At 37.8% G+C, this 25,434-nt stretch overlaps 1 protein-coding gene across 6 annotated transcripts in view; it reads left to right on the top strand.

Annotated features, from left to right (window-relative positions):
- The window catches only part of TRAPPC9 (trafficking protein particle complex subunit 9), a 461,153-nt gene that overhangs the window by 140,044 nt on the left and 295,675 nt on the right, over positions 1-25,434 (top strand). For 5 of the 6 annotated variants that reach the window (XM_064644108.1, XM_064644094.1, XM_064644118.1 and 2 more), the window contains 2 exons: positions 9,988-10,130; positions 20,394-20,504. In XM_064644108.1, the coding sequence (XP_064500178.1) occupies positions 9,988-10,130; positions 20,394-20,504 (254 nt within the window). Of the gene's footprint in view, positions 1-9,987; positions 10,131-20,393; positions 20,505-23,308; positions 24,121-25,434 lie in introns of those variants that run through there. The other variant, XM_064644132.1, reaches the window with a different exon arrangement.

Below are 25,434 nucleotides of genomic sequence, written 5' to 3' on the forward strand. Positions count from 1 at the left end.
TTGCACCATGGTGCCCACAAGTTGGTGTTGTCCACGTCTCATGGGTGTGTTCCTTTAGGGAGAAGGTATCTGCCAGCATCTTGTGTCTTCACTCATGGAGTCTCTGCCTACAGGGTGCAATGAACAGGTTTCAGTAAGGAAATACATTCAGTAGTGCTTCTTTACAGCAACCAGAGTGTTCTTAGCCATTGCTGGGAGAACCAGGCTGAGTTGCTGGTCTCTGCATAGAGGAATTTCCCCCTTGCAGGATGTGTGTACGTGTGTGATTTGTTCATCAACGTCTAACACTGCGTTTACTCTCTCTTTGTACCTTCCTACTTCGGAGTCAGGGCAGGATTTATCAAAAGCAATGTGGGCACCAGGTTGAGGGAGGGTGTTCTGCCCCTCTACTCTGCTCTGGTGAGACCCCACCTGCAGTGCTGCCCTGGGGTTGTCAGCCCAAGAAGGACATCAGCCTTTTGAAGTGAGTCCAGAGGAGGCCACAAAGGTGATTAGAGGGCTGGAGCACCTCTCCTATGAGGAAAGGCTGAGAAACTGGGATTCTTCTGCCTGGAACAGAGAAGGCTTTGGGGTGACCTCATTGTGGCCTTCTGGTACCTGAAGAGAGCCTGCAAGAAAGATGTAGAGGGTCTGTTTACAAGGGCATGTAGTGGCAGGACAGGGGGGAATGGCTCCAAAGTGAGAATAGATTTAGATTACATATTAGAAAGAAGTTCTTTACCCAGAGAATGTTGAGGCCCTGGCACAGGTTGCCCAGAGAGGCTGTGGCTGCCCCATCCCTGGAAATGTTCAAGGTCAGGCTGGATGAGGCTCTGAACAACCTGGTCTAGTGGAAGGTGTCCCTGCCTGTGGAAGAGGGGTTGAAATGAGATGATCTTGAAGGTCCCTTCCAACCCAAACCATTCTGTGATTCTCTGATTTCAGAATCAAAGAAATGACTGAGGACCACGTGTGGTGACTTACCCCTCCATTCCTTCAAGTCCTCCCAGAACAGGGTGCAGGGCTTCCCAATTCCCCTGCACACGTTTTTTGTGACAGATTCTGCAGTTTAGTGTCAGCAGGCAGAAAACTCTCCATAGGAATGTTCCACATATGACTTACTTGTGTTTAAATGGTTTTTAATCTCTCCATCTGTGGCTCGGCCAAGGAGGAGATGCTGTGATAACTGTGGTCAGCAGTGCTGGGATCCAGGCTGGTGGAGGTACAAAATCTGAGGCGTTTAAGAATGTCCATCAGCCCCTTGGGCATCTGGCTGCAATGGTAGGACCCTGGAGGCAATTTGCCTTTAATTAAAGAAGGCAGAATTCTGTGATTAATACTAAAAAAGAATTATGTATTATATTTCCTGAATATTTCCAGAGGGGATTTAAACTCTAGGAGGGAATACTGTCCACTGGAATAATGCTGTATACTCCTGTCTTTTGGAAGTAAAAACTTCCAGCTAAAAAATGCACACAAAATCACTCGTGAATGTGTGGCTGCAATAGCAATTAGGAAGTGCAGAGTTCAATAAGAGATGAATGCTCTTCAGTACAAGATTGCTGTATACTATATTTCATCTGTCAGCCTGTGCATCTGTTTGTCAGAATGACCTTTGATTCACCCTGGTTTTTTAATGTGGAATGACTACACCATGCCTGCCTTTAAACTTAATATTATTCTGCTCACATCTCCATTCTCGTTATAAACATGGCTATTTTTAGCCAGCACAGATTCAGAATATGCCTTGTAAGCTTAAGGGGGATTTATTGAGCTCCTGTGTGTATTCACTAGAGATTCCTTGTAGAAGCTTACTGATTTAGGATTGGAGAGAGGTAAAATGTACTATTTAATTCCCAGGCATATGCCTGCAGGAGCTATATTTAGCTTCAGCTACTTGTCGTTGCCATTGTGCTATTTTTACAAGGGGATGCAGCACTTTCATTGTTCAGGGTTTAACTAGACAGAAATGTGGATGGATGAGCTCGATAAACACTGGTGTGCTGCAAAAATTGCTGCTGGAAGTCAGTGTGTGAGCAGTGGGGGTACTTGAGTAACAACTGCACCAGAGCAGCAACACAACACAACAGGCACCTTCTTGGCTGCTGTGTGAAATCACCTGATTAACATATGTACTAAAAATTATACTTAATTTTTTGTTAGACTGATAAAGAAGCTTAACAGGAATAACAATGTGGGCTTTCTTTGTATTTGTACATGGAAAGGTCTGACTTGCTGCAGAGGCACAATTTATTTCATTGCTTAATCAGTTGGTAAGAATTTTGTCATGGCTTTTGTAGTTGCCATGTATATTTTTAATGGAATACAGAGGAGAAAAATTAGCATGGAGAGTGTGTGCTGCAGCTCAGTCCTGGAGGATGGTTACATCTGCACTACAAGTTCATTACATATGCATATCCTTTTCCTAATGCATATATCAGGGCTCTTGCTATCAATTACTGCACTGTTTGGTGTTCTAAGGAACAATATCTACAGAGAGAGTCCCTTTTTCCTGTTTGGGGAAAATAAAGAATTCTACCTTGAACAATTAGATATTCCAGTAGATTTAGATTTGCTTCATGATTGGCATTCTGCTTTCTGCTCTTTCTTGGCTGTTTAATGTCTCCTTAAAAACAGAGAATTTATATTTTAGCTAAAAAAGGGAAGGAGAGTTGTTGCATCATTTATAAAAATACAGAAAACCTAAAGGATACTTTTTAATCAGAAAACCAGACAGGTTACCTATTAGTGAAAGGACTAATATTCTCCAGTGAGAGAGACTGCAATGAATAGATTCCTTTCTGTGTGTCTGGATTTGATGATCTTGGAGATCTTTTCCAACCTTAATGAATCTATGATTCTGTGATATCACTGCACACTCATTCCACCAATTATTTTCATGTAAAAATTCAGTTTATGGTATAATTTCCTTTTTTTTATCAACCATCAGGTAGTGTTTTCCATGGGCAGAAAACTTCATCTACATTTGTTCATGTGTTCCACTTCTAATCTTCATTTCTTAATGTGGACCTTTCCTGGGCAGCCTAAGATTGTTCCAGACATTAAAGATATCAGTCTTTATTTTCGGTTTTGGAATAATACTGATCTTGAGTTAAACCTTGTGAGGCTAAGGCTTGATGCTGTCCTTACCATGACTGACATACCACACTTTTCCTCCTAAATGTCCTTTAAACACCAGTATTTAAAGTAAAGGAAGGTCCGAGTGCAAAGGAATGATGTGAATTCCTGCATGGAAGAAGCCTTGAAGATATCAACAACATCCAAGCCCTTAAGGACTGAGTTTTGCAGTAAGAGACTGGTCCAAAGACTCAATGCTCAGAATTGTGTGTATCTCAGAAGTCATGGAGAATGTTGTGAGAATGCTCAGATTTCAGTAATGCTGTTCCTTTCTTAGGGAGTGAGTAATAAAGACATGATGCTACTGGCATTTAGTTGGAAGATTTTTTTCTATTAGATTGGAGATTTTTGTCCTTCTAAAGAGAATTACAGAATTTGGAGCTACTCAGCAGTTTCTCTACTTCTCCTCTTGGAGTGTTGTCGGAGTGGTGTGGGAGTGTTTTCTTCTCCATTTTGTCCTCCTGAGAACAAGGGGGCAGGAGGATATTCAGCCCATGGACATAAAGGCACCTGTTGCTTCTCCCACCACTGTTGCTAAGCCTATTTTTTTTTACACAAATTTATCCTTTAAGCCTGATTTTTACACAGACTTTACTCTTTGTCAAATTACCCTGTGGGTTCATGGGATGTAGACTCAGTGATGGGAGGAAGAAGCAAAAGTCACAAATATTTGTCTTTTGCTAGATCGTTATATATGCAAAGCTCAAGAAAGTGCTAATCTCTATTAATTCTGGGAGCCAAATGGATACACAGGCAGAGGTGTGTGCATTTCCAAATGTCAGGACTAAATTTTGAGATCAACTCTAAATATAGATACAGACTTTATATTCACAAATTGCTACAAGGAGTGGAAGCTTGATGTGTTTGAGTCCCATTTTCCTTGGTTTCAGCTCTGTAGGCATCTCCATTTCCCTCCCAATGCTCATGTTTTGGTCTTTCCCTTAAAAAACCCCATCCAACTGTGTTCCATGCGCTGTATTTCCATTTGAACCATGTTGCTGGAGCAGCACATCCCATGGGCTTGGCTTCAAAACAACCTTTTTGGGTTTGCTCCAGTAATGCACGTTTTTCATGGGCCATCTCTGGTAGGTTGTGCATTGCCAGGGTTTCCTCTGCTGTTGGAAAGAGTGTGGTTAATTTGAGAAACTCTCTTTCTCCTTGTTACTGCCAGGTAATTGAATTGGTTACAGTTAGGCAGCTGAAATTCCTGATCCATGATTTATTTACACAATACTCAAAGCTCTTTAAGGATTTTAAGTGTGCCACACAATAGGAGAAATTGAGAAATCAGTTTTGTAGAGACAGATCCTCTGGTGCCTTTTGTGAGATGGAACTGATGATGTGGTGCATTTTTATTTCTCTTTATTGCAAATGAATATCACTGATTGCCCGTCAGAGTCGAGTATGGGAGTGGAATGGTCAGAGAAGAAGAGGAAAGGAGGGAGGCAGAGAGAATTTAACAAAATTGGTTTATGGTTGGTTCGTGGAAAAAAGCAACAACACCCAAACAAACCAGAAAACAAAAAGCATCAAGTGAGAAAAGGAGCTAAAATCAGAAAGAGTGGCTGAACACTCATGAATGCATGGAGAGGGTGCTGCTAGTGGGAATTTGGATGAGAAACAGATCAGGATCAGGATGGGATTTGGGAATAAATAATGTTTACTGTTGGGCAAGTAATACGTGTGTATATATATATATATATATATATATATGTATATATATATGTATATTTTTTTTTCCCAAAGGAAGTTGTATTTGAATATTACACACCTAGAATAAATTCTTTTTCAAATTTCAAGCCCTAATCCCATGAGTAATTATACTTGTTAGCAAGAATTGTGTTCTAGAAGGCATTCAGAACTGAAATGGAAAGATCATATTCTGAATTGGTATAGCTTTTATCTGGTCTTCATGCTGATTTTTTTACCTTAGTTTTTAGTTTTTAAATGTTCTGTCTAAAGGAGGAGTCTGCAATGGTACAGTCTGGTATTTCTTTACTGTTACTGGAGTCAGCATCTACAGTTTCTCAGGAGCAAACTGCCTGTAGCCAAGTATTGACATTTCATCTTGTATTAAATGCTGAGATCTCCTTAGTGTCACTTTTATTATGCTAAGGGAATTTGGAAAAGACCTGAAAAGGTAATGTAATGTATGTAAGCCTTTCTTACAAAGTATGATTTGTTAATTTAGTTATGGAAAACACTGATTATAAATATTTCAAAAATGAATGTTACAGTTTGGAAAAAAGTTGAGGGCAAAATCTTGCCTTGCTCTCTGAAACACGGAAAGCAGGATTTGTGGTGATGGGACACTGCAAGAAAAAATAATATAATAATAACAGAATCCTCTTATTCTTCCTGTAGCAAGATACACACAGGGATAAACATAGAGTTATTGCCAGTAAAATTGCATAGGAATAAAGAAACAAAGAATAAAGAAACACATCTACCAAGCAAAATAGATGATATAAGAATTAAACCCAGGAGCTTCTGACCTGAACTGTTTCCAAGTTTGTAAAGTTTATGAAACCAAAAATTTAGATGTATAAAAGTATTTTGCAACAGAGAGGAGGAAAGTATATGAACATCTATTGATTGTTTACTCATTTACAATATATCACTATAAATTTGATTACTGTCATGCATTGTGTATATTGTTCTCGTTGGTCGTTTCTTTGTTGATTATTTCTAATCTTGCTGTGCAACAGTTTTTAAAGGTTTTTTAAAAGAAAATGAGTCTTTTAAAGCTTTTCATATCTTGAAGGATGTTTTCTTAAAAAAAGTCCAATTAGGAGAGTTGCTAATATTAAATTAAGCTGATGTTTTATGTTCTTCTGTGGAATGTTTATTTTTGTTTACATAGAGGATTTAATGACTGAATCTCTGCAGGTGGATTCTTATATCCTTGAGTTATAGTTCCCTTAACATACTCTTGGTCTAAGACAACTTCTTGAGCTAAAATAGTGGGTTCTGCTACACAGAACTTTGAACACTTTTTGGGGGCAAAGCTCCTTGACTCTGGTAGTCAGTCAATCCCACTTACTAGAGACAAAGTATAAAGAAAGGACTGAGCACCATCCAGCACAAGAAATCCCCTTCACTCTGCTCCTTCCCCATTCATTTCTCTATTTCTTGTGTCATTGGCTGTTTTGGGGAGATCAGTTCTCAGTCAGTAATGTTCCAGCTTCTGCACAAGTACCAATAAACTGTAGGATTAGATGGAACTTCTCTTTAGATTTTACTCTTTACTTCGGGGTAGGAGGTGCTGTAGTGGTAGTTCAGTAGAAATACACGATCTGAGCTGTAGATTGTAATTGAATTGGCAATTAAAAATGAGTATGGAAAGGTATTGCTGTTCAGAGGCTCCTGAGGGACTGGCAGAAGGGGACTGGCAGTTCTCAGTTAGCTGGGAAACTTTAGCGCCCAACAGTTTGCTTTTTGTTAGTGGCATCCTGTTACTCAAACAGCAGTTCTTCTCTAATTTTGTTTTAATTCTATTAGGAAAGTGAATATGGGAAAGATTTCCATGAACAAACTGGAGAGAAAAAAAAAAAAGCTGGTACCAGCTCTATGCAGAAAACAGTCTGAGGGAAAAATGCATGAGAAACCAAACCAGTGATTTTTTATAGTTTATCCTTAAAATATTTCTTGTAGGTGTTATTGATATCGGGTGCTGTTGGGTAAGAGTCACTTGGAACTTACATGCAGAAACACTTCTGTTTCCTTTTTTTCATCAATAGAAGGAAGGATCAGTGAAATAGTTAAAATTTATCAAGCCAAAGCCATCGTGGTAATAATAAGTAATGTATCCATATTTTTACTGTTGAATTTCCAGAATGGACCTCAGCTTAGAAACAAGAATCTCCCTCCTTTCCACAGGTTTTCTGAATTCCAGATGTGTTCAGCTATCAATAGGCTTCTTTTCCTGCCTACCTGCTGTGACAGTCCAGTGTGCTCCATTCTTCCTTCCTTTTCTTTTTTATGGATCATCCAGAGGCAGAATGATATTCATAGTGACACCCTGCCATCTCGTTTTTAGTCTGCAGGGATGCAGTTTGGAGAAGTCTAATAAATTCCATTGGTATTTGTAAAGATGAGGAGAATCTGCAGCTCAGACTGTGATTTGCGTAGGTTTGACAAGGAGTGAGGATACAACATTATTTAAATTGGGGGCTGTAGCACTTGGGCTGCTCTTCTCTGCAGGTGCTGTGGGAGAGAGTGGTAAAATACTTTAAACTGGAGCTTTATAGGTTTATGAAAGTGTAGGGATTTTTTTTTTTGCTATCATACAGATAGGAAATCAATCTTTCATATTGGATGTGGAGTCCTTTCCGAGGTACATGTGTGTAGGGGGCTTTAAAGGAGATTGAATTTGGTTGTTTGTTTTTTTTTTTTTCCTCTGTTCATATTATATAAATCCTGAGCAATAAAACTCTTTCTAATCACCTGAAGGCTTCTGAAAAAATTATTTTTTTTTTTTCAGTCATGCTCCCTCAACACATCCATCTCCAGTCCTGATGCTTTATCTTTGTGTGTACATTTGTAGACCACTGCAGAATATTATGGCCAGAGAAAGAATATGGATTTGGGTGTTCTCAGAGATACTCAAAATCTCTCGTGTCCTCAGTGTTAAATGTCCCCAGTTAGACCTTACATTTTTGGTGAGAAGGGATGTCCTACTGCTGTCAGATTATTAGAGGACCATTAGGTTTTCTTTTTCATGTTCTTTAGCCTGGGGTGTGGGGGACACACAGTGTCATCATCAGGGCTTCTTTCAGAAATTCCTCACTACAACAGGGACCAAGATGATGATGGTGCCCTCAAACCCTTCTGCTCATTAATGACACATAATAGTTGTATTTTTCAGCTTTTTTTCTGGAGGTTTTTCACTTGGTATAGGATGTTAAGGGTTTTGAATCTGGAATGATAATGCTCTGTGACCTTTCAAACTAACATTTGTGATGTGTTTACCTGTCCTTATATGGGTCTGGGCCTAATAAAGAAGCTTTGTGCTGTGGTGCTGTGGAGAACAAACCATGGATCCATAGCACAGTAGCTTTTCCAAGCAGGATATTGTGAGTATTACAGCAATAATGCAGAACATGCATAGAGCTTTCACAATTCCCCAATTGGAATTGAAGCCCATTCTCACATTGCCATGTGAGTAGTGTCAGATCCCTGTACTTATGGAGCCTGGCTCTGATTTGTATTAAATGGTCCAGCTGGTTAATTAGGATGAAGTATGTTTTGAATGGGTTTGTGCTTTTTTATTTTTGTGTTTAATATTGATTAGCTCTCCTGACATAACATAAACTTGAGTTCATTAACTGCAATTAGGAATTGACATAAACACGGTGGACGAGTATGTCCGGCGTGCCCAGTGAAGGTTTTTATTTGTGTTGTAAGGTGACTCTCATGAATTTTAATGAAACTAAATTAGAAATTGGAGTTAGCCCACTTAAAAGCAGGCTGGAAATAGCAGAACATGCAGCAAAAATGTCAAACTTTTCAATTTGGTGTTCTTTAAATCACTGGATTGTGGTCATTTAAGGAATTGATTCTATCTACGTTTCTTTTCCCTCAGCCAGACTCAGACAAGAATGGGTAGCAAACATAAATGTTTTTTTGCAAGTTAGAAAATCCTTAGATTGTTCCTTAGAGCTTATGGAAAAAAAACTTAACAGGTTTCATAAATTGTTTTGTAAATCTTCTGTAGAAAGGGAGAGTACTTTTACTTGTCTGAGGATTGATGGCATCTGCTAAATAGAATTGCTTTCCTGGATAAGTTGTTGGTGTGAGGTTTGGGTTTTGCTTTTTTTAAATAAATGTGCTAAAAGCCAACCAAAGAGGAGATTGGAGTTGTTTATAAATGTTTTGAAGGAAACATCTATCCTTGTAGACACAGGCTCTAGCATAGTATGTCGTGTCCATGTTAGGGTGGAGGGCTGGCACTACCTCTGTCCTTGCTCTGAGATGTGGCAGCAGCAGCTGCCCGAGGACCAGAATGAAAACTGAGAAAAAAAAAATCCAGTGAGACTTCCCAAATCCTCACTTGCATCCAGCAAATTGTATTTCAAGAACATAATGAAAGAAGAGGTGGTGCATAACCTCTTTGGAGGGATCAGGGGTTTGTTCTGATCTTGAACACTGATGATAATGTGGGGAATGGTATCGGAAGCTTCCCATAAGCTGTTCATTGAGGAAAAAGACAGAAAACCCAAAATTTCCTCACAGAAGTAAGGGCTCAGTGCTGCTGAGAGCAATGAGTGCTAGAGAATCATTTTCATTTTTAATATTTGCAATCCAGCCATTCCCTATAAAATGAACACAAAGGAAGACAAGGTGTGTGCACGAGATCCTGACAACAGTGTTGTTCTAATCTGTTGGTTAATGGTGATGAGCTTACATTTGCAGGGACTTGTTGAGGGACCAGATGCTTTTAGCTTTGTATAATCTTTGTCTGCCCAAAAGCTTTGGAGCTTTTCCATTTGATTATGCAGGTAATGAAGTGGGGAATATTTTTCTAGGGTATGAAGGAGTGTAGCATTTAATAAACCCTAAACTCTTCTAAGCAAGAATAAGCTCTTCGTTTTTTCGATGTTAAATGTGGTATGGAGAGGAATTACATAAAGGGAACTCCAGCTGACTTTGTGCTGTACTCTTCAGTTTTTTAAAAGGATTAGGCAAAAAAAGCAACTCTTTGCCTAAGCTGCAGTTATTTGTTAGATTGGGGTTTTTTTCCAGAGATAATAGAACAGGTGGGTTAGGAAAGCAAATTTGCAAATCACTTCTGTGGTCTAATTTAATTGAGCTTGTGAAATGCACAGTAGTGAAAAATAGCTAACAGGTAATTTACTTTTATTTCTCCAGACACTGGAAGCCATTTTGAACTTTAAGTACTCTGGTGGACCAGGACACGTGGAAGGGTATTACAGGAACCTCTCGCTGGGCCTTCACGTGGAAGTAGAGCCGTCGGTGTTCTTCACTCGTGTCAGCACCCTGCCAGCAACAAGGTAAGCCTGCTCTTGACTCTTAAATATTTGACTCATTGTCTCTGCTACATTGGCTATAACTTAAAGACCATGCTGGAAACTTTAAGTATCATCAGCAACATGTAGATAAAGAATTATGTGAACAAATTTTCAAAATTCCTCCTTTAGGAGTTTAGCCTCCTTTAACTGCAGACTATGATTAAAGCAATCCATGTGCATTCAACAACTTCTGAGGTTCAAGCATTTTTTCAAGATGATTTATTTTAGCAGGGTCAGGATATCTCATGTTTATTGTAAAATTTGATGTCTTCTTTCTTGGCAGTTGTGGTGTGTTGTGTGTTACAGTTTTGTGTTTGTATAGCAGAATCTTACCCAAAATTCATGTGTAAATGATTGTGTTTGAATGTGAAAAAAAAATTGTCATGTCTCTGGTACTTGCTTTCTCTTGGAAGTCACAGAGTAGTTTCACATATCATAGTGAGTTTTAAAAGTCGTGGCAACCACGTGATGGTGGTCAAATGCTGTGATCACAAAAATCTGTTTGCCTAAAATGCATCAGCCAGTGGGTGCAATCAGTTTTAATAATTAGCAGGATTATTATTAAAAAAACCCAACCTCTGTGCATAGTGGGAGCAAGAATTTTGTTTGATTTAAATTCTGAGATTGTTTCAGTGCAATTATGTACTGCAACACTAATAATGAGAGAGAACTTACTTGATCCAAGAGATTCCTACTGGGCCTAGAACCTTTTATGACAGACTTCAGAAATCCAAAAATAGACAAGAAGGGAATATCAGGGAGAATATTACATTTTCAAAGGAAAGAAGTGAGTCACCAGTATCGTACCATGGCAAAAATGTCCAAGGATGGATGGAGAGCTACAGAGCCTGCAAAACCTGAAATGTTTCTTTTGTTCCTGTGAGCAGAAGTAAAGCCTCAAGGAAAGTTTGGGGCTTGAACATGAAGAAAAGTGGACAAGTTGGAGAAAGTCTGGAGCAAGAAGAGTAATAAAATGTGACTTATGCTAAATCATATGTTTGAAGAAGCTCATGGTCTTGCTGAAGGAAAGATGACTGACAAGGGAATGAAATTTTTAATCCTGGCACTGCCACCAGGGGTCGGATTCTGTATTTCACAGCAGATGTACAGCAAATAACAACCTTTGCAAACAGCAAGGGAATTTAAGGTTAGGCAAAGATGATGAAACACTGAAATAGTTTTTGTAAAAAATGTTTTAAAATGAGACAAAGAAGATTTTTTTTTAATAACAGGTTTGTCTCTATTTCTTATAAAAAACACCTAAAACCATGTCACTTTATTGGTAAGAAAGTTTGTCAAGCATTTTGCTTCAAAGTCTAACACAGGAGGCATGGTTTTATTCTTTCAGGAACTGCTCTAAAAAAGCAAATTTAATGCCGCTTGCAAAATCAGAACATGGTATCTGGAACAACTGTTTGCAAAATTCCAGGACCCTTATTAATGATGTTCAGAGTTTCATCCCTGCAATTGCACATTCTTAGGCCTTTGTGAGGTTGTCAAGGTTCAGTAAGTGATCTTTCTTTAACAACTTGGAAGTACCACAGCATCTATTTTCAACAGTTTTGAAGAAGAGTCTTTACACAGGTTAAAATAATCAGTTTACATTTATTATTTGAATGCACAGTCCCCTCCATTCAGTGTCAGAAACGTCCTTTATACTCTCATTGTGTGTATTTTTAATGGACAGTGCAACTGCTCTTTGGTTCACTGCAATTACTTCCATATAGTCACAGGTTACCTTGGGTGTGAAACCACAAACCTTCCACAAAAGCTTCAAATCCAACCTGATGCCTTTATTTGACTCTCTCTTGCTGGGAAGTTGCCCTTTTGTGCTCAGATCCCCCAGCTGTGTTTTGTGTAGGACAAATCCTATCCCTGCCTTGTCAATCTGTTCTGGGGAATTTAAGATGTGAGGAAAGTATTTAATCCTGAGATCTTTAAAAATAGATGGAGGTGCTAATTCAAAGGGAGAGTTTCTGTGTTCAGCAGGGAGCAGTTTCACACGTCCTGTGGCAGCTGGTGCTATATATAGTGGCTCCAATTCAGCCAAGTGCTTCAGCTCATATTGTGTGTGTTCATTCTTTGCCTGTTCATCACAGTGATCAGCATTAAAGGCAGTGGAAACTGTCAGTGATTTGCTGATTGGAGATGTAGTTAAAGATGTGACTGCTTTTAAGGATGCCTAAAAGCTTTACTGAGTTGGAGAAAGATACTGCAATATTTACACTTCTTTCAGAAATGTTTTCTTGCCAGACCTGTCAAAAGGCTATTGATTTTTATTTTTTTATGACATTAGATGTATGTTGTCTGCTAAATCATGAATGCATTTTGGTGTTAAGTTCTTCTTATCTCTTGCTGCTTGTTCCATGTTATTATCTTTAGTGATCTGTAACACCCTTCCTTTAGTCTTGTGCATCCCTGTGTAGATTCCCCATCAGAAGAAGTCATGTGGCATTCAGTATTATAGTTTAGAGTGAAAAATAGCAGAAATATGTCATCTCCCAATCTGCTCAGGATAACTGTTATCATTAAATGAAACAAAAGTTTGGTTTTTGACTGTTGATCATCTCTGCCAATATCTGACACTCAATGACAGCAAATTATAAGTGAAATTTTGTACTTGCTCTGTTAAAAACTCTAATCTGATTTCCTTTTGATTTACAGCTGAGACTTTGTTGCTTAAATTCTGTCTGAGGCGCTGGGCTATGTTTGTTTAGTCATTACAAGAAATTGTATTTTATAATTTACCTCCTCAGCCATCATTTCAGAATGAAAGTTATCATTGCTTTCATTATCTGCATTAATTTTTTTCCCTTTCTTTTTCATTTTTGCCATTTTTATTTTACATTTTTAGCTCCACAAAAATAAGAAACATTTGCTTGCCTGCTCCTGGGCTTAAAAAGTCAAAGCAAACTAAAAAAACTTTCAGCACTGATTTCTCCCTTAGGCCTTTACTGAAAAAAAAAAAACAAAACAGGAAAAATGTTAATGAAAACACTTTTCCCCCCATTGTAGCGTGAAGATTATGGTTTATGTAAAAGCCTTCCAAACTTAATTGGTGTTTCTTTATTTAGTTGCTTGAGTGTATCAACCTGTGCTCACTCAGCTGCCTCCATCCAGAGGGACTGGCAGAACAGCCTGGTGCTGGGAAATGGTGTCCCTTTGACCATGGAACTCATATTCCTTGGTTCTGTTTTTTCCTACTTGCAGGGGTGATTGTCTCACAAGGCATCATCAAGAAAGGGGGTGTTTGAGGCAGCCCTGGAACAGGGTATAAGAGATAATGAGTTAATGTTGAAAGTTCTGCCCCATAGCTCAATGAAATCTTGAAGGGCTTCAGGGATCTACTTGTTCAAGCCTTTGTTTGCCGTAAATCAGAGATAAATCTGTAAAGTAAAATCGTATTGTCTTCTGTAATTGACCAGCCATGTTAATTGGTTTAGCCCCAAACATACTGGTGTGATTCCAGGCCTCAAAGCAGTGCAGTTACCAACAGATCTGATGCTCCCAGACTGCCAGTGGAGGAGTAATGCAAATGGTTCTGTTGACAGTTTTGTGTGATACACAAAATGCCCCTGTTGTTTCTCTCAAAGGTGTTATCTGCCAGTTTTGGTGGGCACTGAATGTCCTTCCTTACTGCCTTTATCGAAAAGCATGGAAAAATGCCAGAAAAAATACTGCATGTCTGGTAGGAATTCAGGTAAGGTGTGCTCTGCACACTGAGGGGCTTGCTCATCTCCTTGTGCCCCTGGCCATTGTCCCATCAGCACATAAGTGTCTTAAATAAGAGCCTACAAAGGTCAGAAAATTTTGGTCTTGCTTATTACAATGACGATGGGATAGTCTGAATTTGTAGATGAATCAATCCTCAGTGCAACAGGAATGTTGCCTTCACTTTGAGCAAAGTTGGGAAGCCAGATATGGAAGAATATTCTTACCTGTAAAATCTACAAGTTCAAGATGATGAACAAGGAAATTTTTAATTTTTTTTTTGAGGGAATCGTCTTTCCTTCCTGTCTTCAAACCCCCATACAACTGATGAGGAGGCACCAGCTGCAGATCTCTTCTGGCAGGGGCTGAGACTTAGCCTCTGTTCTTGTATCTCAGTGTAAAAAAAAAAAAAGGAATTATAGCAGGTCTGAAACTGTTAAATTCAAAGAGTCACTTCATCTAACTGTAGGTTCAAGTTAATTTTCCTTTGTACCATTAGTGTATTTCATTAAATGAAATGTTTTGGTTTTGTTGAGAAGGCATCAGTTCATAACAGAGTCCGCAGTGGTCTGAGGCTTTGCGTTGGTTTGGATTTAAGGTTTAGGAGCCAGATTTTCCAGCGGGGTTTCGCTGGCGGTTTGGAGAAAGAACAGCCTTGGCTATGGTGAGGGTTCTCAAGAGATCTTCAGTTTGATGAGTAGAACTTTGGGGCTTAATGAAATCAGACATAATTTTCAGATTCTCCATTCCAGTGTCCGAGGTTTCCCATCTTTTCACTACAACAAGTTGCAACACATCCTCTTCAGCAGGTCATGTTGGGTTAGAAATCCTGTTTGTTATATATTTACAAATTATACAAGGGAAAGAGTAAACAGGATGTTTCTTTGCCTGGGCTCTAACAGGCCTTTTCATTACGTGCTAAAAGTTCTGTAGCATTTTCTGAAACCCTTCTTAGTTTTATAGAGCCAGATTTTTAAATTAAATGTTCACATTTGCTACAGTATTTCTCAATATTTAGGTGTTCAAATCTCACAGAGCTTTGCAGGGTGGAGAAAAACCTCTTTTGTTTGAGTGCTTTAAGAGCAATCTGTTTAGTGAGGAGGAATACTAAGATATGACCTGTTTAAAGTAATCAGATATTGCTATATGGATAAAATAATTAGTATTAAATTCACTGTTTTGTTAATGAAAAATAATAATAATAAAAGCCAGTCAGAATGGGAACCAGGCAAATTCAGCTCAATAAAACAAATAAATCTCTCGTTTTGTGCAATTATACTGATAAATCATTAGAAAAATCTGTCAAGCAATGGATTTAATGAATATACTTCAATGTTCTCAGGACTGGATGTCATTCTAAAATATAGTCTTTATTTATACACACATTATTGAGTTCAGTATAGATTCTACTGAGTGGTAACTCCTTATATGTGGGAGGTTACACCCAATAGTTAAATCATCCTGGTAACCTTAACCTCTGCTGATGGTGTAACATTGCAGTGGGTTCATGGAAGGGCAGCAAAAAGTAGCTTAGAGATTGAGAGAATTGATTTTTGAGATCAGAATGTTAAATATGTATGGTTTGGCACATGAAGATGTGAGAACATAAATCTGCAAATATTTATAGATGTGCTGGGAATGTTTAGCATAATTGAAAAGGTTTGCAACTGGGAGAAGTCAGATGAGGACACTTCTTGGAATATGTGAAAAGACCTTTTGCCAGTAAGATGGATAATTTGACTTAATCATCTAAAGTTAGTGTTGAAAACTTCATTTTTAGATAGTTTAATGAAAATTAAATTAGAGAGAGACCCTACTGAAGATGCAAGAGCACCAACAAAGATGCTCCAGATCATTGTTCTGCTGTGTTGCTCTTTGTGTTTGTCAGTGGATTTTGGAGAATAGGGTTGTCACAGGCACAGCATTGCCTGCCATCAGTGCCAAAGCTGCTCTTCCCTTCCTGAGGTCCCGTTTTTAGAAGGGATGGCTGTTCAAAGAAAACAGAAGAGAAGCAAAAAATAAAGTTGATGGGGAAATGAGAGGAGTCAGGATGCAGAAAACTTGCCAACCCCCTCGAGGTCTTCTTGTTTAAAGTCTGTTCAAAACTGAGCTGGAGACAGAGCTGCAGTGAGATTGTTCACTGGGGTGAGCCCTCCTTGCAGCTGCACTGGGGTTTAGTGCTGTGTGAAATGGTACTGAAGAATATCCTCTGCTGTCACTTCCAGTGATCTCAATACCCCTGAAAGAAATTTCTAGATCACAGGGTAACTGTCACTTGCCTGAAGTTCCCATGGCCCCAATTTTGTGACTATTTTTGGAACCGTAAGTGGCATTGTAAGATTTTAAAAACATGGCACAATTTATTGTGTCCCTGACTTTTGTTTGAGTTATACCCTAAATTCTGCAGTAGACAGAAATTAATTTATACAATAGATATTTAAGACAGTGTTAACTCAATTTTCAATAAAAACAATAAGATTTCTTGAATTTTTTTGTTTGATATCAGCATTGGCTTAAATTTGGACGTTATTCTGAGATGTTCAAATGATAAATCAATCAACTGAAAATGTTCCTGTAATTGTAGTTTTTTCATGTACAACCTTCTACTGTATAAAGTTTTGTGTCACTTGTAAAAGAAAATCTTGAACATGAAATTTATGGAAGATTTCTCAAAAGCAAACATCATGAACTAATAAGGAAGATCATAGAAATGGAAAATGTTTGGATGCTGTGATTTTTAGTATTCTTCCTTTTAGGCTTTGTTTGTTTGATCCAACCTTATTTCCTTTTCATTAGCAGTTGACATGGTAGATGGTACTAATTCATATTTTTCTCTGAAATGCTTCTGAGCCCATAAGTTTATGGCATAAAACTAGATGATGACATAATATGTGTGTGTTCACATGTGTATGATACCATGATAAACCACAAAACCAACCCACCCAAACACAAGCTGACTTATTTTAGGTGTGTTCAACCTAAACTTTAAAAAGGAGCTAAAATGACCCCAAACCTCTACAAGAAACTAGGAAGCCACTGGTGACCCTTCACATTGTGTGAACTGTTGAAGGTGGAGTTCTCTGCCTGCCCTGGGATGAGTGGTTACCAACATCTACTTAACTAGACTTAGAGGACTCAAAATCTACCCTCCCCAACCAACTAAATATTCAGTTTGAACTATTATATGGTGGTGGATAGTTTGGAAAAGGGAGGAGAAATTGTGTATATGCAGACTAGGCTTTCCCAGCTCCAGAAATCTGTGGTTTATGCCTGGCATTTCTCAGCCCAAAAGGTCAGTAGGCTATTATGGTATATAATTTAATCAACTTTAGATCCATTTATTATTTTGAGTGTTTTAAGTTTGTTTGTTTGTTTTTTTTAACTTACACACTTTGCATAAAAACTTTATTTATGTAGTGTTGAACTAATGGTTTAAGATTTACTCAATTACCTTAAAATCCTTGAAACAATAGGACGTTGGAAATTCTCTGATAAGGAGCCTAGTTTGAGCAACACTTTGATGGCTGGACTTAAATATAGTAGTTCAGCAAAACCTCCTTGGAGTTCCTTTATCACACTTGCATGAATGTGATTTGCCTCTCAAATCTCATTTACTGACACTGAGATGGGTTCTTTAATTCCTGTCTCACAAAGGGAACAAATGGCCTTCTGTAAGTTCCCATGTAGGAAAAACTGATACGAATTATTTGACTTTCTTATTAATTCTCTGTTTCCCTGGAACTTTCCTATCTGAGCATCAGTTCTACACAGTCCTACTGATTGTAACATGTTAAAAGAAAAAAAATGCAAGTTTTCAGATCTTCAGCAAATTGCTCTTCAACAACTTGAGTGTTGTTTTTTTTTCCTTTTAACTTTAATTTGATGTTACCTCTAATTTTCCAGAGCTTATGCTTTCTTGATGTCCTTACTTGGATGCAGTTTCCAGTATTTGAAGCTTGCTGTTTTAATTCAAATATTTTTGTAATCTTTAATTGTGTTTGGCTTTCATTGCTCCACTAGTCTCTTTGATACTGTCCTGTATTAACTCTGAAGACCTAATGCTCCCTTTTTTACCTTAATGTTACCTTCAATCTTTTTATACTAATATCTTATTCTTCCAAGTTTTCAAAGTACTGTAATAATTCTGTAACTTCAATTTTTACTTTTTTTACTGAAAGATTTCCCTGGAGAATTAACTTAAAATTGACAAGGAAAGAATTATTTCTCCTACACGACTATTTTGTGTAGTGTTTGAAGAGGAGGAAATAAATGTCATAATGATGAATAATTTTCAAGGGTTCATATTTGGGAATTTTTAATATTAGTGTTGGTGTTTAGTCCTGAAGAGCAGCTTGTGTAGGTCCTTTGTGGCATGAATTGTTTTATTGGCAAAACTTTGGTTCTGCTGCCAAGAGAGATTGCAGGAGGCTTGAATGTTTTTTTCAGACAGTTGTTTGGGTTTGCTGTGGCATAAATAACAAATTCTCTCCATATTTATTTTTGTAAACATTATCTACACTAGAGGTCTCTTTCAGATCATCACATTGTATCTACTGGAGTGGCAGAGGTTGTCTGTGACTTTACAGGTCTCGTCCCACCCTCCCAGTGATGAGATAGAAACTGATAAAAGCTTTCTTCCCCCTTTCTTTTTCATTCCTTTCCAGCCACAGGGTTGCTGCTGACTTGAGTCCTGCCTTTCCAGTTATTTCTTTCTTGTGAGTTGGGAAGGAAGGGAGTTTCTAACGAGAGCCATGACTCCTTATTTGTTCTAAATTCTTGAGTTCTGACATGTTTGCTTCAGGCACTCAGCCACCTTCCCGCATTCTTCTCTGTGTTCAATAGTCACTGGGGCTTTACACAAAGGGTGTGAAAACTCTTAAAATATGTATTAAAAAAACCTCCATCCCCGCTTTTGCTTTTTATTTTTGCTGAAAGACATGGAACCATCCCCCAGCAATGCTTGCTTGTCATGTGGTTATTATCATTTTTGTGACCTGAACCTCAGCCTCCTGTGCTTGTCCTGGGAGTGTTCCTGTCTCAAGGGTTGGCAACACATTCCCTCCTGTATGAGCTCTGAAAAGGGCATCTCTTGATATTCAAAGAGAGTCATATTATGAACCAGAGAACCTCTTTCCAAAGTGGAAGAACAGTCCTTAAACTCTTGGAACTCCTGAGTTTTATTGCCTTTGGAATGGACATTTCAGTCCAGCTGTAAATTATTCTGCAATAGGATAAATTCTCTTGGTTGCCCCAGACAGACAACTGGAGCTTGAACATCAAATTGTTTGAAGGATGGCTCTGACAACTCTCACCTCACCAACATACTCCTCTTTCTTCCCTTTTGGGGATATTTCTGTGTTGTTAAGTAGCTTTTTAGGAAGCTTTGAATTTCAGAGTAGACTGGTAAGGCACAATTGAAACTATATGATTGTATCTGGCATTTTGGTATCTGGTTCTGATAATTTTCTGATCCTTTTCCATGTATATTGTATTAGAATCACTCGATGCTGCTCTTTCTGCTTAGTTTCACAAGGAGGAAAAAGTTATAAATTAGAGTAATTTGTTTAGAATATTAGTTAGAATAAAATAGTAATTAAAGAATATTAAAATGTAATTTAATTTTATTAATAATCAAATAAGTGAGCACATTATTAATGATAATTAATATTAATTTAGTTAATAAGAACATTAATTATTATAAATGATATTACTTGGAATTAAAATGTTTATTAGAATAAACCTTTGCAGTAAAGTTTCCACTCTGTACCTTTGTTAGTATTATTTTCTAAGGTTACCAGAAATGAAGTTGGTATATTTATACCAAATGCTTCTGGGGAAATCTGGATTTGAAGGATAGTAGCTGACAAATAAAAGGTTTTCTGTGAGAGGTGCCTGTGTTTGTCTGTCTTACAGAAGGGAGAGAGTTGGCTTCTCTCTGTCAGAGTGGTTGTGCTGGTGGTTAAATGCTCTAATTGCTGCTTGCTCTGGTCTGTGGACAAGCCAGTGATTGTAGTTAATGGAATTCCAGTGATTGTAGTTAATGGAATTGCACCTTGCAGTTTAAATTTTTGCTCTTAAATTTGTTTCTTGAAGAGATCATGCCAAGGTAATTTGAAATAATAAGACTTTTTTTTTATGTGAATGCTCAAAGAGCTGAAACATTCTGTGGCTTTTTCCTCAGAATTGAATCTGAAAGCTCCAGCGTGACAAAAAATATATATACAGGTGATCGAATGCTGTGGGACTTGATATTTTACAGGTCATAATTGTCATGGAACTTCTCTTTAGGATATACCCTTCTGTTTAGTTTTAGTAAAAAAAAAAAAATCCAGTTATTAAAAAAGATTTTTTTTTTTTAATTAAAACCATAAGATACTCTTTAAATCAGAGTAGGATATAAAACCTGTATGGAAATGTGTGGGGTTTTTTTAATCTATATTTATATTTTTTATAGGTATGAATTCTGATAGACATACAATAACTCAGTGCTGTGTTATTGAATTTGTGCTGTTCTTTTTTCCCCGATCTGAACAGCACCAGGCAGTGCCATCTACTCCTTGATGTCTTCAATTCCACAGAGCATGAGTTGACCATCAGTGCTAAGAATAATGAAGATTTAATCCTGCACGCTGGGGAGTGTCAGCGGTGAGTGTTCTCAGCACTAAAAGGACCCTGGGTTTAACCCTGTTATTTGTTTATACACCATTGATGACATCTGGGGCCTGGTTTTCTTTTTAATTTCACACGTGTCAAAGAGTACGAGTTTTGCTTTCTTTAAGGTGGATCACTAAGTTTTAGCAATATTTCAAGCGAATTTATTTTGGCTCTGAATCTGGTAGTACTGAAAATAACAAAATATGAGCTAGTTGGCACTGAGGTGTACAGCTCATTGAACTTGCTTTTGTACAATGTTTTAATATCATTTTCCTCTGCTCTCACTGTAGTTCTGGTGTTAAAACCTGATCTCACTAGTTCGTTATCCTTTCTCAGTTTTAAATTTTCTTTCTGTGGTTTCCTAGCCCTTTCATCACCTTTCCTACAAAGAAAACTGCAGGAAGGAAAAATAGAATTGAAGAAAAAGCAATCCCCAATCTCTGTGGGAAAATATATTTCAGATTAAGTAGGCTGTTGTGAGTATTGATTCTTAGAACCCCACTACAGTGATGTGCAGCTCATTTTGTAGCTAACTACAACCATTATTTTCCATAATATATCTGCCCAGAATTCCTGCTGCTGGCTCTACCCTACATTGCTTGGTTTATCTTCTTCAGATGATCATTACATCTAGACACCATTTTCATCTTAAAAAAGATGAAAATGTGAAAAAGGGAATATTTATTTTTGGTCCCGGGCTCCCTGCACCGTTGTCTTCTTTGGGAGAGTTGTGCTGCACTCTGGAGTCGTGGAATTGATAAACTTCATTAAAGGGAGATACTTTCATGTCTTCAGATCTCAGTGTGAATATTGAATTCAAAGTAAAGCCACATCAATTACAAGGAATGCAGTTGTCAAAAAGAAGTATAGAATAGGTAACAATAGCAGTAAATTGGGAATGATTTTTGCCTTGGTGACTCCCAAAGCTCAACAAAGAGGAAATACATCGACTCAAACCCAGGTTGAATTTTCTCAATTTTGCTTTGCCAAGGAATGGACAGAAAATATCAGTAACATACAGTGCTTGTTACTTTTATTTGGAAAGAATTGGCTTTCTTCTTTTTTAAAAAGCAGTCTAGTCATCAAAATGTTCTGGTTCTTGTCTGTATTGTTTTGTAATTTTGTTTTTATGTCTCTTGCTTTTTCCCATTATTTTTGTAGTTGGTAAACCCCTTGAAATTTTTCATTCCCACTTTTTGGAAGAACATGTAACAAATAGAAATAAAGTAAAAAATAAGGTTATAAAATTCCTTTGCATCCCCTTGATTGAATTACTTTTATTTTTCTATGGACTTAATAATTTGAGCTTAAATATCCTTAAGTCATTATGTAGTAAAAGATACAAACTCTTTCAGTAAGTCTTTTGAAACAGTCATTTATTAAGGCAGATCAGGTATTTGTTGCAAGTATTTAAACCTTTTAAGGATGAGGTTTTATTCTTGTTGCAAAATTAGCTTCCTCCTCTTAAAAAAAGCCTTTTGTTACTCTTACCAAAAAAAAAAAAAAAAGAAAAAAAAGAAAAACCTTTGCCATGTTCACTTTTTAAGCAATGGTTCTAGATCTTTGGTTTTTAACATAGGAAAATCATTGTCAGGAATTTGCATTTGAACCAAGGTTTTAAATCCAAATATACAATGTTTTGCATCCTACTCTTACATTCTCCTTTTATAAATTTTTTTCTCTGGACATTGATTTCTGTTAATATCTGATTAAATATTTAAAGAGAGGCTTTTCCCCCACTTCCCCTGCCCTGTACCTTTTTGATTCCATCCTCATTTTCAGTGTTTTCCTCATTCCATATCTATTTAAATTATAACTTTTTTTGCCAGCTTTGGCCACTTTCACTTCTTTTTGTAATTTACTCTCCCCCCATTCATCTCCATCATTGTGAAATCTCCCCTTCTGACAAAGTGTAGGGAGCAGGAAATTGTTTTCTTCGTTCCTGTTGTGAGACTGAATGTGTTTTCTACCCACAGACCTCCAAAGAAGGATAATGGTGCATCCTGCTCCCTCTCCCCTCTTTGTTTCCCACTTTGGATGCTTAGAAAGTCCATGCAGGGCAGTCCCTGGGATCCATCTTGTAGTATCCATATTACTTGGTGCATTCCAACCTCCTCCTGTTCTCGGGCTTATTTATGTTTAAGTAAAATGGATAAAATATGTAGAATACTACATAATCTTTTGATTTTAAGGTCTGAAGAGGAGTTTGCTTCAACCAACTTAGAGACAGGGCAGTAACAGTTGCCTACAGCAGGAAAAATTGTATTATACTAGTAAGGAAAAGTGACATCCTTTAGGGCATTAAAAGACCATTTGGAAAATAGATGGCTTTTTCTGCAGTAAGAGTATTCTACTGACTAGTGAAAATTATTATTTTAGCTTTCAGAAAAGCGTAAGCTTACAGTTTGCTGTATTTTTTAAGCCAGTAATTGGGATTATTTACTGTGTGCATTGTAACTGTTCTTGGAGACATATGTATATAAGCAATGTTTCCGAGAAGAGATGCTCTTTTCCCTCTATTTTAGGATAGAGAAACACATTTTACTCCCTGTCATTTTATAGTGGGCTCAGTGATTATTTTGTTCACTCATTTTTCTGTCTTTCGTCGTTGCGTGTTCTGCAGACACACAAACAAAAGGATCAGCCTTTCATTTTTTTTTCTCTGTATCCCAAGATGTTAATTAGAGATCTTCATATTCCCCTCCCTGGTTTCCACATGAAATGAAATGTTCCTTTGTATCCCATTGTGGGACAATTAGTAACATGCTCTACTTTGAGGTTTTTTGTTCTCACAGGTTTGTGGTCAGGAGGGAAGAGAACCACGACTCAGTTAAGGAGAGAAGGAGAAGACAGGAATTTGTCCTCCTTCACCTGCGAGGGTGTATATTGCAGAAAAGAGAGGAGAAAGAGTTTTGAAAGGTTATTTGTTGAACTCCTGAAAATAAATTTAAGGTTCATTACAAAGCTAGATTCAAAATTGAATTATTTTTTTGCTGCTTTACATCCTCAGGAGTTTCTTTAATATCCGTGGGGAAATACACTGGAGAACTGGTATCCTGACAAAAATCTGTCAGACAAGTTGCTCTGTGGAAGTTCTGGGGGCAGTGAGTGATGCTGAGGTATTGGCAAGGTCTTCAGTTAACTTAAAATATGTTTGTTACACCACACTGGGGTGTCAACATGTTTTCCTAATCTGTCCAGTTGAACATGCTACGTGTGATGATGAGGGAAACAAATTCCCTCGTGTGCTCTTGGAAAGTTCAGCCTTCAGAGGTTTTTCTAGACTAACTGAGCCTCCTGTCTGAAAAGCTGTCTTGGAATATTCAGCTGCACTGCTAAAGGAGTTTTACGACGAGACAGAAATGTTTTGAATGTAATCAGAGGTGAATCTGAGCTTGTTTATCCCAGTGATTTGGTAACCAACAGGTTGTTCTGACATGGAAAAATATAGCAGACAGTGCTTGGAGGGGAATTGTATTTTGCATGGGAACAAAAAAGTGTTGCCACTAGCAGTGATTTGAAGTTATTGAAAACCATCGGTACAGTAATTATTGTGTTTCTTACTTGATTATCAAACCATTAAAATTAAATTTCATGACAACCCTCATTTATGCGTAAATCGCTTCATAATTTGTGGTAATAGATGTTATCTCATTATGTGCCCCAGGATATCTCATTTTGTACAACACACCCTGCCTTGCCTTTCCATTTCTGTTCAGTGCACGGTGTGTCTGGCACTTGGGAATGGGGAACATCAGTGGTCATGGGAGATGGATCGTGGGGATGGGCGGAGGAGATCAATCCATTCAGCTCTCCTTGTGCTACAACACAACTGAGTTGTTGAAGTCTTCCATGTGTGAGGGACCCCACAGTTGGCTGTGGATTTAGACATTAGAAATTTCAGACTGTTTTGGCCTTAGCATGAGGGCCACAGGGATTAAAGCTTGGGACTGCCCAGGAATAGAACTGGAGGGAGGAGTTAGGAAATGGAGAGCAAACAGGACCTGGGTCAAATGGTGTCGGTCTTGGAGGAGCTGGGAAGGATATGAAGCATCTTCCCCACAGAGGGGATATCTTCTCCACTAGATGCTGGGAATGGGATCTAAAACTTTTGGAGCAATTTATTCCTTGAAAACAGTAATCAGCCCTGAAATTTCCGGACAGGTGTATTGCTGGAACAGGTCATGGTAAATGAGGAAATAGTTTTATGGGTAGTTCAAATGGCACAGGCTTTTGTGCAAAATGTACAAGTTCTGAGAAGTGCTGGGTGTCCTGTGGGAATGCTGATGTGAAAAAAGGTGGTGGAATTTTGGCTTTTTAATTTTTTTAATTGGCAGTTGCCTAATTAAAAATAAGCTAGAGAAATACTGCAGGAGTAAAGTCAACACTCAAGTTCAGAACTGCCAAATTTCCTTCTGGGTCAGCAGTTCCTGCTTTTTAGCAGGGTTAGAGGGTTAAATGAATGAGTTTGCTTACACATGTCCTCTATGGTAAGTTTTGTTGCTTTTTTTCTTCATAGTCAGCAGAATCGTAGGCACTTTTCTGAGTTTTGCTAAGTGAACTTTTGTGTGTATTGACTTAACCTGGTTTTAATTTTTTTTGTTACATTCTAATGAGAGAAGAATAATTAAAGAAACAAATTCTTATTTTAATTTTTGTACATCTCATCACATAGTACGGTGTTTCTTTCATCCATGAAAAGCAAAGAATTTGTTAAAAGTCCTTTGTGTGCATACTATTAATCAGTGCCATTTCTGCTGCTTAATTATTTGATGTAAATGTGTTGATTAATTGAGTTGTGAAGTCTGTGATATCTTATACTGCAATTTCTGCCGGATTAGTTACCAATGCACAGTCAGACAAAACATTTTGAAATAAGTCCTTTTTCAAAGGGAACGAGAATTCAAAATTTTGCCCTTTT

Source organism: Pseudopipra pipra, chromosome 1 (genome assembly GCF_036250125.1).
Source record: "Pseudopipra pipra isolate bDixPip1 chromosome 1, bDixPip1.hap1, whole genome shotgun sequence".
Lineage (NCBI taxonomy): Eukaryota > Metazoa > Chordata > Aves > Passeriformes > Pipridae > Pseudopipra > Pseudopipra pipra.